The sequence below is a fragment of the Meles meles genome, chromosome 15 (genome assembly GCF_922984935.1).
Source record: "Meles meles chromosome 15, mMelMel3.1 paternal haplotype, whole genome shotgun sequence".
Classification (NCBI taxonomy): Eukaryota; Metazoa; Chordata; class Mammalia; order Carnivora; family Mustelidae; genus Meles; species Meles meles.
In genome coordinates, this window is record NC_060080.1 from 59,939,375 (window position 1) to 59,951,810 (window position 12,436).

The following is a 12,436-nucleotide window of genomic DNA, read 5'->3' on the forward strand; positions in this document are numbered from 1 at the left end:
AATGGATAAAGAAGGTGTGGTATATATACACAATGGAATACTATGCAGCCATCAAAAGAAATGAAATCTTGCCATTTGCATCGACATGGCTGGAACTAGAGGGTATCATGCTTAGTGAAATAAGTCAATCCGAGAAAGACAACTATCATATGATCTCCCTGATATGAGGACATGGAGATGCAACATGGGGGGTTAGGGGGGTAGGAGAAGAATAAATGAAACAAGATGGGATTGGGAGGGAGACAGAAATGACTCTTAATCTCACAAAACAAACTGGGGGTTGCTGGGGGGCAGTGGGGTTGGGAGAGGGGGAGGGGGTTATGGATATTGGGGAGGGTATGTGCTATGGTGAGTGCTGTGAAGTGTGTAATCCTGGCGATTCACAGACCTGTACCCCTGGGGATAAAAATACATTATACGTTTATAAAAAAAAAAAAACTGGAAGGGGAGGCGACCCATAAGAGACTATGGACTCTGAAAAACAACCTGAGGGTTTTGACGGGTCGGGGGTGGGAGGTTGGGGGAACAGGTGGTGGGTAATAGGGAGGGCACGTATTGCATGGATCACTGGGTGTTGTGCAAAAACAATGAATACTGTTACTCTGAAAAAATAAATAAATTAAAGAAAAAAAAAAGATGAGTAAATACTGGAAAAAATACATTCCTGTAAAAGATACTTTCCTTTTTTGCTTTCAAATTGTGTTCCATATGTGGAATATAAAATAATTTACTTCTCTTCATTTTACAATATAACAAAGTATTCTAGTAGTTGGTTAACAAAAACAAGAAATATTTGATTAATAAAATGCCGAATAAAACACTATGAATGGGGGGGGTGGCTCAGTCATTAAGCATCTGCCTTTGGCTCAGGTCATGATCCCTGGGTCCTGGGACTGAGCCCCATGTCTGGCTCCCTGCTCTATAGGAAGCCTGTTTCTCCCTCTTGTATTCCCCCTGCTTGTGTTTCCTCTCTCACTGTCTCTCTCTCTCTCTGTCAAATAAATAAATAAAATCTTTTTTAAAAAAGAAAAAAACACTATTGGGAAATTATGAATGAATTTTTAAATTTAAAATGTGAACTTGAAGACACTAATTATTCAGTTACCAAATTCTCCTGGTCGAGCTAAGTGTCAGAATGACAGAAGTCATACAGGGACTAGGACTACAAGATTTACACTATATAGTTAACTGACAAATTTTTAAAAAGTTTGATCAGGCTATGCAGAAGTTTTCCTCTAATCATACTTATAAAGGAGTTAGCAGAAATTTAATTTGATTTTGATTCATATTTCAATCATTTTTTAACAGAACTCCTGGGGCCTTTGGACAGAGGAGATATGCTAAATGAAGCTTTTGTTGGCCTGTCTTTAGCTCCTCAAGGAGAAGACACATTTCCAGATAACCTTCCTCCCTTTTGTTCAATCCATAAACATATTACTCAACAAAGAACACTGAATGTCTTCTCTAATAGGTAAGATACATTGAACTGAGAAAAGTGCTCCACAGAATATTTAGTATTAAACAATTTAAATATTCCCTGTTTAAAAGCAAACTAATAGTTAACCAAGAATATTTCAAAATGTCAAAGAAAAAAATGTGCATTTCCTTATGATGATGACTTTGCAGTAGTTTGGTCATGTGAGAGCAGGTATGATGGAGGAAGAATTCAATGTAAACAGAATATTGTTAGAGTGAATGTTATTCCAGGCCAAGATGAACATGAAATTACTATAACATATCAAAGTCTATTTTTATTCTGTTGTTAAATTTTAGAATTGTTAGATTATTAGATTAAAATATTAATTTTAGTATGTTTAGTATATTTAGGTTGGAATTCATATGATCATAATTATGCAACTTTGCCATTAGTTTCTGAAATCATAAATGTTAATTTCATATCGATCTAGCTGAGTATATAGGTTGTTGAGAAAATCAGGATAAATATGAAATAATACTAAACAAAATAGTATTATTTTTAATGGTAATTGTGTTAGTTACCATTATAATTTGTTCTGAAGCAAAGGTCAACACCAGATATTTGGCTCTGTGGATCATACAGACTTTATCACAATACTCAGCTCTGCTACTTTGGTATGAAAGCAGCCACAGAAAAAACATAAATAAATGAGAGTGAATTTGTTATAATAAAACTTTATTTACGGGGGCACCTGGGTGGCTCAGTGGGTTAAAGCCTCTGCCTTTGACTCCGGTCATGATCCTGGGGTCCTGGGATCCAGCCCCGCATCAGGCTCTCTGCTCAGAGGGAGACTGCTTCCCCCTCTCTCTGCCTACTTGTGATCTCTGTCTGTCAAATAAATAAATAAAATCTTAAAAAAAAAAACAAAACTTTATTTACAAAAACAGGCAGTGGCCAAGATTTGGCCCCTGTTCTGCAGTTTATATATCTGTTTTTAGGGAACCCAGCTACATGCAGTAATTGCAAAAAGGCCCTATTTTTTATATATATCATAGGAATTTCATATCAATTATACATATATACTTATAATATCCTTGAGGAAAATGCCTTAAACTACATAGTTTGATTGAAGGTAAATAAAGGAGCAGAATTTCCAGGTATGGCAGCATTTAGAGATAAGTAAAGCCTCTCCCCAGAAAACAGTTAGAAAACTGGACAAAAATTACCATTTCAGAGCTCTGTAAATCAAATAGGGGCAAACAACAGTTTGATGAGCATTTATTCATAACAATGCTGAACTTCTAGCAATAGAGGGGAAATCTGATGTTCTGGGGCTGCTCCCATCCTTTCTTGACCCCCAAGCTAGTTCAACCTTCTAGTTCTACTAGGGTAGGACGGGCTGTGAAAAACAACAGCTGACTTGATTTGGAGCTTAGAGTGGAAGAACCCTGCCTGCAGCATTATCAATAAAAACAGCAAACTAACTCTATGTACAAGTAACAAATCTGATAGGAAATGAACCTGGAAAGCCGCAGCTCTACTAGCCTGCTTAGGTCAAGTGGCAGAATGGGGGACTAAGCAAAAAAAATTTAACAGGAAGATCCTGGAATAAGAGAATCAAAGAGGGTCTAATTAAGCTCCCTACACATTCCTGATAGAGTTGTATGACCTCTTATTTTTCGGCTCCCTTTTATCTTGCAGGACCCTAAATCTTCCCCTTTTGCTTCTTTCTTCCTTCACATCCAACTGCCAGAAGGTGCCTCTCCCTTTTTGCCCTTCTTCATCCATCCATCTCCCCACCACAGAAGCTGTGGATTTAAAAAACTATCCCTTCACATTGCATGGTATAGTTCATGCTCTCATCTACAAGAACACCAGGAAGCAGACATCATGCACTGGGATTTGGCATTTTTTCCATCTTATTTACAATCGTCTGGAAGTTCTCTGTCAAGTCATGCTGAAAGTGGGGCTTTCATATAATTTCTTTTCTTATGTTCTACCTCATTTATAGAGGAAATACTGTGAAGTAGAAAGGAAGACAGTCACTATTATCTTCAACTACCTGGAAGCCTACTTCTTCATATACTTTTTAAAAATGATTTCACTGGGGTATAATTTACATGCACCATAAAATTTGCCCCTTGCAAGTATACAATTCAATGATATTTGCTGAATTTATAAAGTTATACAACTACTACCACAGAGTGTTTTTAGAACATTTCCACTGCCACAAAGTTCCCTTGTGCCAATTTACAATGCATTCCCATTCCTACCTCCAGCCTGAACCAGTCACTGGTCTGCTTTCTGCTTCTAGAGGAATTTGATATAAATGAAATCATATAGTCTGGAAACTTCATATAAATGAGTTCATGTTCATGTTCATGTTGTCTTTTGCGTCAGGCTACTTTCACTTAGCATTATGGTTTCTTGGGTTCATACATGTTGTAGCATATAGTTTATACCTTTTTCATTTCTGAATAGTATTCCATTGTAGGGATCTACCACATTTTGTTTATCTACTTACCAGCTACTGGATATTTTTAATTACTCCCAGATTTGGGCTATTATGAATAATATTATTATAAATAGTCACATTTTAGTCCTCAAGGGGATATAATGTTTTCATTACCCATGGGTAGATATCTAGGAGTGGAATTGCTGGATCATATTTTAAGTTTATATTTATCTTGTTAGTTTTTAGAAACTACCAAATTGTTTTCCAAAGTGACAATAACATTTTATATACCCATCAGCAATGTATGAGAGCTCCAGTTCCTCCATATCTTCACCTGTGGCTGGTACTGTCTTTTTTATTATAATCATTCTACTGGTATAGAGTAGTATCTGATTATGATTTTAATTTGCATTTCCCTGATGATTAATAATATTGAGCATTTTTATGTGATTATTAGCCATTAGTGTATCTTCTTTGGTGAAACATCTATTCAAAATTTGTTCATTTTTAATTTTTTTTAAATTTTATTTTTATTTATTTATTTATTTGACAGAGATCACAAGTAGCAGAGACACAGGCAGAGAGGGAGAGGAGGAAGCAGGCTCCTGGCTTCCTGAGCAGAGAGCCCGATGTGGGACATGATCCCAGGATTCTGGGATCATGGCTTGAGCCGAAGAACAGAGGCTTTAACCCACTGAGCCACCCAGGCACCCCAAAATTTGTTCATTTTTAAAATAAGTTCTCTTATTATTGAATTATAAGACCTCTTTATATATTCTTAATTGTTAAGCCCTTAATCAAATATATGATTTACAAATATTTTCTCCCAGTTTGTGGCTTGTCCTTTCATTTTCCTAATGTCTTTTGAAGTGCAAAAGTTTCAAATTTTGGTAAAACCTGGTGTCCATAATTTCTTTTATTGATTATGCTTTTGTTTTGTATAGAAGAAATTTTTTTCTAACTTAAAATCACAAAATTTTCTCTTATGTTTTCTTCTGGAAGTTTTATAATTTTAGCTCTTACACTCAATTCCGTTTTGAGTTAATTTTTATGTATGATGTGATATAAAGTGTCTAAGTTCATTATTTTGTACATGCAAATTCAGTTACCTTTATACATTTGTCAAAAATCAGTTAACTGTAGGTATAAAGATTTATTTCTGGATTTGGCATTCTGTTCCAGTGGTCTCTACCTACCTTTACACAACAAAGTGCCAGACTTAGTCATACTGAGGGCTCTACTGAACTAGAATCTCCCAAAATGCATTCCAATACCACAAAAACAAGCAGGAAAAAGATGAACAGTTCTATACAGTTACTTCAAAGAAACAGAAAATGAAACCAACACATATCAATTGAAAAAAATTCTCACCACCTCCCCCCCAACAAAACCACCATGAAGTAGGAGAAAACTATAACAACACTCCATGCAAAATTAAATATATTCAAACAAGCAGCTGGGTACATGGAAACTCTGAATTAGAAGGACAAAAACAAAGAGGAAGAGGTGGGGGTGGGAAAGGAGGAAGTCCCTTGCATTCAAGAAAGAAAGGGAAGAAAAATATGTTAAAAATGAAATATTATAAGGCACCCAAATGGGAATAAATTCAAATTAAAATTTAATAAAAGGCACTGAAAATGGCAGAAAACAAGACAATGAAAAGGAAATAAAGAAAAAAAGACAAGGGAGAAAGTAATGGAAAGAGAAATAAGGTGAAGAAGTAAGAGCATCTGTACAATTTGATTCACTGGAATCAGAATTAATATTTAAAACTATAATCCAGGGAAATGTTTCAGAAAGAAATATTTTAAAAAAGATTTTATTTACATATCAAAAGATTAAACCAAGAGGTCCCTGGGTGGTGGTTCAGTCAGTTAAGCATCTGCCTTCAGCTCAGGTCATGAACCAGGGTCCTGGGATGGAGCCCCACATCAGGCTCCCTGCTCAGCGGGGAGTCTACTTCTCCCTCTCCCTCTGCCCTCCCTCCCACTCATGCTCTCTCTCTCTCAAATAAATAAAATCTTAAAAACAAAAATTATACCAAGTGCCTGAGAAAAACTGTTATAAAAATCAGTTTGAAGACATATCTTAACAAAACTCTTAAATTTCAATGATTAGTTTTAAAAATCTGCAAGGCCTACCTTGTAGAAAGATCAAATAACTTAACAAATGCAGAAGAATTAAATAATCATCACCCTTTTCAAAAATAAAATACAAGGAAGGCAAAAGTAGAGCAACAATTTTTTAAAACGCAATGAAAAGAATTGTAAACCAATGATTTCATATCTATCCAAGCTCTCCTTCAAGTATCAAGGCTAAAGAAAAATAATTTCCATGAACCCTTCTTGAGAACGTACTAGAGGAAAAGCTTCATTGAACCATGAGATAACTGGAAAAACTTCAGCAAAAGAACTAATTCTGAACATTTTAATACATATAAATGTAGACAGAAGACCAGAACCAGGGGCACCTGGGTGGCTCACTCAGTTGAGCAAGAGACTCTTGGTTTTTGCTCAGGTCATAACCTCAGAGTCCTGGGATCCAGGCCCACAATGGGCTCCACAGTGGGTATGGAGTCTGCTTGAGGATTTTTTTCTCTCCCTTCCCCCTCCCCCTACTCACACACGCATCTGTGCATGCACTCAAATAAAAAAATAAATCTTAAAAAAAAAAAACGGAGAGTACAAAGATGAATGTGGAAGACTCAAGTACAGATATTAAGTAGAAATGATACAACTAAAAAACTGGGAAGGGAACAAAGTGAAAGAGAAAAGTAGACTAAGCTGTGATTGTTGTAGAGACATAGGTGGGAGTTAAAAGACAACAATAAACACTGATACATCAGATAATTAAAGGTTAACTAAGAAGAGACTAAGGGCATTAGAAAAAACATCAATACAAAGATTACCACTAAAACTAAAATACAAACCTTCCCAAGAAATACACCCACTTCAGAAATGTAAGCAAATATTATAAAATTCACATAATTATAAAATATTCATAGAGAGATCAAGAACATCAGTCATATCAATATCAATTAATATAAATAGATTTACTTCATCTATTAATAGAAAAAGATTTTTAGTATGCCCACAAACCAAGATCCAGCTATATTCTGTATACAAGAGAGACATCTAGGGGGCACCTGGGTGGGTCAGTCGGTTGAGCTTTTTTTTTTTTTTAAAGATTTTATTTATTTACTTGACAAAAAGAGATCACAAGTAGGCAGAGAGGCAGGCAGAGAGAGAGAGAGGGAAGCAGGCCCCCTGCTGAGCAGAGAGCCCGATGCGGGACTCAATCCCAGGACCCTGAGATCACGACCCGAGCCGAAGGCAGTGGCTTAACCCACTGAGCCACCATTGTTTTTGGCTCAGGTCATGATACTGTGGGTCCTGGACTGAGCCCAGCTTCAGGTTCCATGCTCAGCAGGGAGTCTGCTTGAAGATTCTCTCCCTCTGCTCCTCTCCCAACTTGTGCTAAAATAAATAAATCTTTAAAGAGATATATCTAAAATAAATTGATCTAGAAAAGCTAAAAATAAAGACATGGAGAAAGATAGCCTTGTCAAGTGAAAGTAAGAAACCAACAGAACTCCAGGTTATAGAATGAACAGAATTCAAGCCCCTAAGTATTAAATAGTGACAAAGAAATACTGACTTCCTGGGCTGCCTAGGTGGCTCAGGTCATGATCTCAGGGTCCTGGGATTGAGCCCCACATTAGGTTCTCTGCTCAGCAGGGAGCCTGCTTCCCCCTCTCTCTCTGCCTGCCTCTCTGCCTACTAGTGATCTCTCTCTCTCTCTCTCTGTATCAAATAAATAAATAAATAAATAAATAAAAATCCTTTAATTAAAACAAAATGAAATACTGATGTCCAAATTTCGCAACAAAGATAAAACCAGTATGTAAGCACCAGTTAACACAGAAACCACCTCTATGAAGTTACATCTATAAGAAATTCAAGGAGACATAGATACTAATAACAGGAGACTTTAACCCATTATTCTTATTATAAAATAGATTAGGTAGGCAAAAAATAAGGAGAAGGAACACCTAAACAATATGACTAATGTAGATATTATGGATATTTATCAAATTCTACACTCTGATAATGGAAAATAGATTTTTCCCCAAATAGTCACCAAAAAAAATGATCTTATATTAGGTTCCAAAAGGAGATCACTAAGTTCTATAAGAAAGAACTATTAGAAATACTCTGTGATCACAATGCAATACAACTAGAAATGTTTAACAAGAACAAAATGACCATCCTCCTAGAAATTTTAAAGCCTTCTATTAAACAACTCTTGCATGAAAGAAGAAAACACAACGTGAATTTTTAAAAAAAAAATTATAATGAAACTGCATATCACAATCTATGGGATGTATTGAAGGTAATAATTAGAAGAAAAGTACTAGCACTAAACACTTTAGTCAGAGTAAATGAAAAAACAAAATAAACTAATTCCAGTTTAAAAATCTGAAAAATAACAAGAAACTAAACCAAAATAAGTAAAAGGGAAGGAAATAATAAAGATAAAAGCAAAAATTAATGAGGCAGAGTGGACGTTAAGAAATTTTCCTAAATGTGTAGAGAATAAATATTTTACGCTTGTGGGCCATATGTTCTTTCCTGCAATTACTCAACTCTTGTTCCATCACTAAAGCAGCTGTTTGTAATACATGAAATGAATGAACATGGCTGTGATCCAGTAAAACTTTATTTATACAAACAGGTGACTAGCTGACAGGCCACAGTTTACTGACCCCCTAAGGTAGAAGTTTAAAAATGAAAATAAAAATTATAGACCTGATTAAATCTAGATGTTTTTGAAAAAAGAAAATAGACTTGATCAAGCTGACTTGCTCAAGATAAAAAGAAAGCATAAATATACAAAATAAGAAGTGGCACACAGAGGAAGGAATTAACCATTTTAACAGATTTTTTTTTTTTAATCATAAGAGAACACTTTGTAGATTTCCATGCAAATACATTTAAAAGCAGAAGAAAATTTCCTAGGTAATTACAAATTGCCAAATGTAACCACCATTAGATTTAGAAATCTGAAGCAGACCAATTTCCATGAAAGAAACAGATAAAATTCTTAAGTACCATATGAAAAAGGTCCAGATGTTTTGATTGGAGAATTCTACCTCCAAGCCTTGTTCAAAGAACAGATATTTTAATTGCTGTATGAACTGTTCCAATACATTAAAATTAAAGAAAAACTATCTACAGTACAAAAAAAAATGATGACTACAAATGAATAGTACTCATAAATATCAATGTAATAATATTAAGGATTACCAAGCAAAATTCAACCCCTAGATCTATCCTGACATTACAAGGTTGTTCAATTTTACCAAATACATTGAGATCCACTGAGATCATACTGCATACTAATAGATCTATGGTTAATAAAAATCACATGATTATTTCTATAGATGCTGAAAATGCCTTTGACAAAATACAACCCTCTTCCTGACCAAAAAAAAAAAAAAATACTCAAGAAAATAGGAATTGAGGATATATTCTCATATAAGTATATATACGTACATACATATATAGTTTTATATATACATATATAACTTAGTCCTAATGCTAGTATCTTTTTTTAAATTATTTATTTTTTCAACATAGCATGTACCCTCCCCAACGGCCATTACCCAGCCACTCCAGATAGTATCTTATTTAATGGGGAATCACTAAGGGCATTTCTGCCAGGATCAGAAACAAGAATACCCATTATCTCTGCTACGATTCAGCACTGTTCTAGAGTTATTAGCCATTACAATTAGATAAATCAACTAGATCAAAGGGCAAACTATGGCCCACTGGCCAAGTCCAAACCTGTTGACTATTCTTATAAATAAAGTTTTATTAGAATACATCCATACCCATTCATTTATTTATCATCTATAGTAATTGGGACCTGTGGTCCTCAAAGCCTAAAAATTTACTATCTGGTACTTTGCAGAAAAAGTTTGCCAATCCTTGAACTAGAGAATAAAAATTGGTAAGGAAATAAAACTATCTTCATTTGCAATGATAGGACAATAAAACAGAAGAGCCCTAGGGAATCAACGATAAAACATAGTCAAATATTTTAAAAATATAGTAAGGTAGAAAGATGTAACATTAATGTTTAAGAACAACAGTCTTCACATACACAAACAAGTTAGAGGATATGATAGAGGAAAACTCCATTTATGTTATCAACAAAGATCAAATATTGAGGAATAAACCAAACAACAAATATGCAAAATTCACATGTTGGAAATTTTAAAACACTGTGACATACATAAAAATGGGCTTGAGCAAATGGGAATACATCCCCTCTTCTTGAATAGGATGACTCAACATCATAAAGATGTCAGCTCTCTCTAAATTAATGTATTATATTAAATTATTAAATTAACTAAATTTAATGTAATCCCAATAAAAAGACCAGCATTTTTTTAATATAGTTAGACACGGTGATATTAAGGCTAACATAGAAAAACAAAACAAAGAAGACTCTATGAGAGGGGAGCTAGTCCTACCAGATACCAAAACATCCTAACTATAAAGCTTTATAACACTGTCACACTTATAATTTTATTCTTATGTGATTATTAGATTAATATCTGCTTCCTCATTAACCTATAAACTCTCTGAAGGCAAAAACCACCCTGATCCTTAGATACTCTCATTTCTTTAAGCCTTAGCACAATGCCTGATGCACAGTTGGCACACTGCACTCTGAGTTCTCAAGTGCGTGGGCGAGGAAGAGGAATGATACAGATAAGAAACAAGCAAAAATATGTAACTAAAGGTCATTCAGTTAATGGTAAGTACTAGGAAAAAATACCAAAAAAGTTGGTGATTAGAGAAGGCACTATTTGAGTTAGGGGCTGAATAACAAGGAGTCATCTATGTGAAGATGTGGTATATTCCTGGTGGATTCCAGGGAGAGGTAACTGCACAAGCAAAGGCCCTACGGCAGAAATAAGTTTGGGAGGTTTGAGTAAAAGAGAGCCCATACAAATTAAAACCTCATTGAGATATCACCTTACACCAGTTAGAATGGCCAAAATTAGCAAGACAGGAAACAACGTGTGTTGGAGAGGATGTGGAGAAAGGGGAACCCTCTTACACTGTTGGTGGGAATGCAAGTTGGTGCAGCCACTCTGGAGAACAGTGTGGAGATTCCTCAAGAAATTAAAAATAGAGCTTCCCTATGAACCTGCAATTGCACTACCGGGTATTTACCCCAAAGATACAGATGTAGTGAAAAGAAGAGCCATCTGTACCCCAATGTTTATAGCAGCAATGGCCGCAGTCGCCAAACTGTGGAAAGAACCAAGGAGCCCTTCAACGGACGAATGGATAAGGAAGATGTGGTACATATACACGATGGAGTATTACAGGATGAATACCCAACTTTTGTAGCAACATGGACGGGACTGGAAGAGATTATGCTGAGTGAAATAAGTCAAGCAGAGAGAGTCAAGTATCATATGGTTTCACTTATTTGTGGAGCATAACAAAGAACATGGAGGACATGGGGAGATGGAGAGGAGAAGGGAGTTGTGGGAAATTGGAAGGGGAGATGAACCATGAGAGACTCTGGACTCTGAAAAACAACCTGAGGGTTTTGAAGGGGCAGGGGGGTGGGAGGTTGGGGAACCAGGTGGAGGGTAATAGGGAGGGCACGTATTGCATGGAGCACTGGGTGTGGTGCAAAAACAATGAGTACTGTTACACTGAAAAGAAATAAATTAAAAAAAAAAAAGAGAGAGCCAATACAGCTAAACTATAAAGGGGAATGAAAAATGATAAAATAGGGCCTGTAGGCCATGTCAGTATATATGATCTTTGTTTCAATTGCAATATAGGATATTAGAGTGTGTAGTGTGCAGAATAATGGCCTCCCAAAGATGTCCACATCCTAATCCCAAGAATGTGTTAATATGTTATTATTATGTGGCAAAGGGGAATTAAGGTAGCAGGTGGAATTAGGCTGCTAATCATCTGGCTTTAAAATAGGGAGTTCATGCCAGATTATCTAGATGGGCCTAATGTAATCCTTAAATGTGAAAGAGAGTCCTTAAATGTGCTGGAGGAAGGCAGAAGAAACAGTGTCCAGTAACTCACGGTGAGAGGGGCTTAACCTACCACTGCTAGCTCTGAAAATGGAGGAAAGGAGCTATGAGCCAAGGAATGCAGAGTGGCCTCTAGAAGCTCAAAAAGGCAAGAAAGTAGATTATTCTCTAGAACTTCCAGAAAAGAATGCACCCTGTTTCAGTCACTAAATTTGTGGCTATTTGTTATGGCAGCAAGGAGGAATTAATACAAAGTGTTAGGATGTGTTCTGTATTTTTAATAGATCGTTTTGAATGACTGGGTTGACCTGACAGGGAAAGCTGCCTTGACATCAGTGGAAATTTGAGGTGAGGCCTGTTTTCACACTTCACCACCTGAATGCTAGGGCTCAGGGCTAAATTTGAATACGAGAACTGCAATGGGGAAGTTTAGCTATAAGTTTTTGTCTAGAGGAGTTCAGTAATGTCTCAGACTCTAAAA

At 35.9% G+C, this 12,436-nt stretch overlaps 1 protein-coding gene across 10 annotated transcripts in view; it reads left to right on the plus strand.

Moving 5' to 3' along the window:
• LOC123925775 (WD repeat containing planar cell polarity effector) overlaps nt 1-12,436 on the plus strand; it is a 473,517-nt gene that overhangs the window by 397,919 nt on the left and 63,162 nt on the right. For 9 of the 10 annotated variants that reach the window (XM_045979285.1, XM_045979289.1, XM_045979283.1 and 6 more), the window contains one exon: nt 1,309-1,471. The exons of the other annotated variant lie outside the window; for it this stretch is intronic. In XM_045979285.1, the coding sequence (XP_045835241.1) occupies nt 1,309-1,471 (163 nt within the window). The remainder of the gene's footprint in view (nt 1-1,308; nt 1,472-12,436) is intronic. 10 annotated transcript variants of the gene reach the window in all.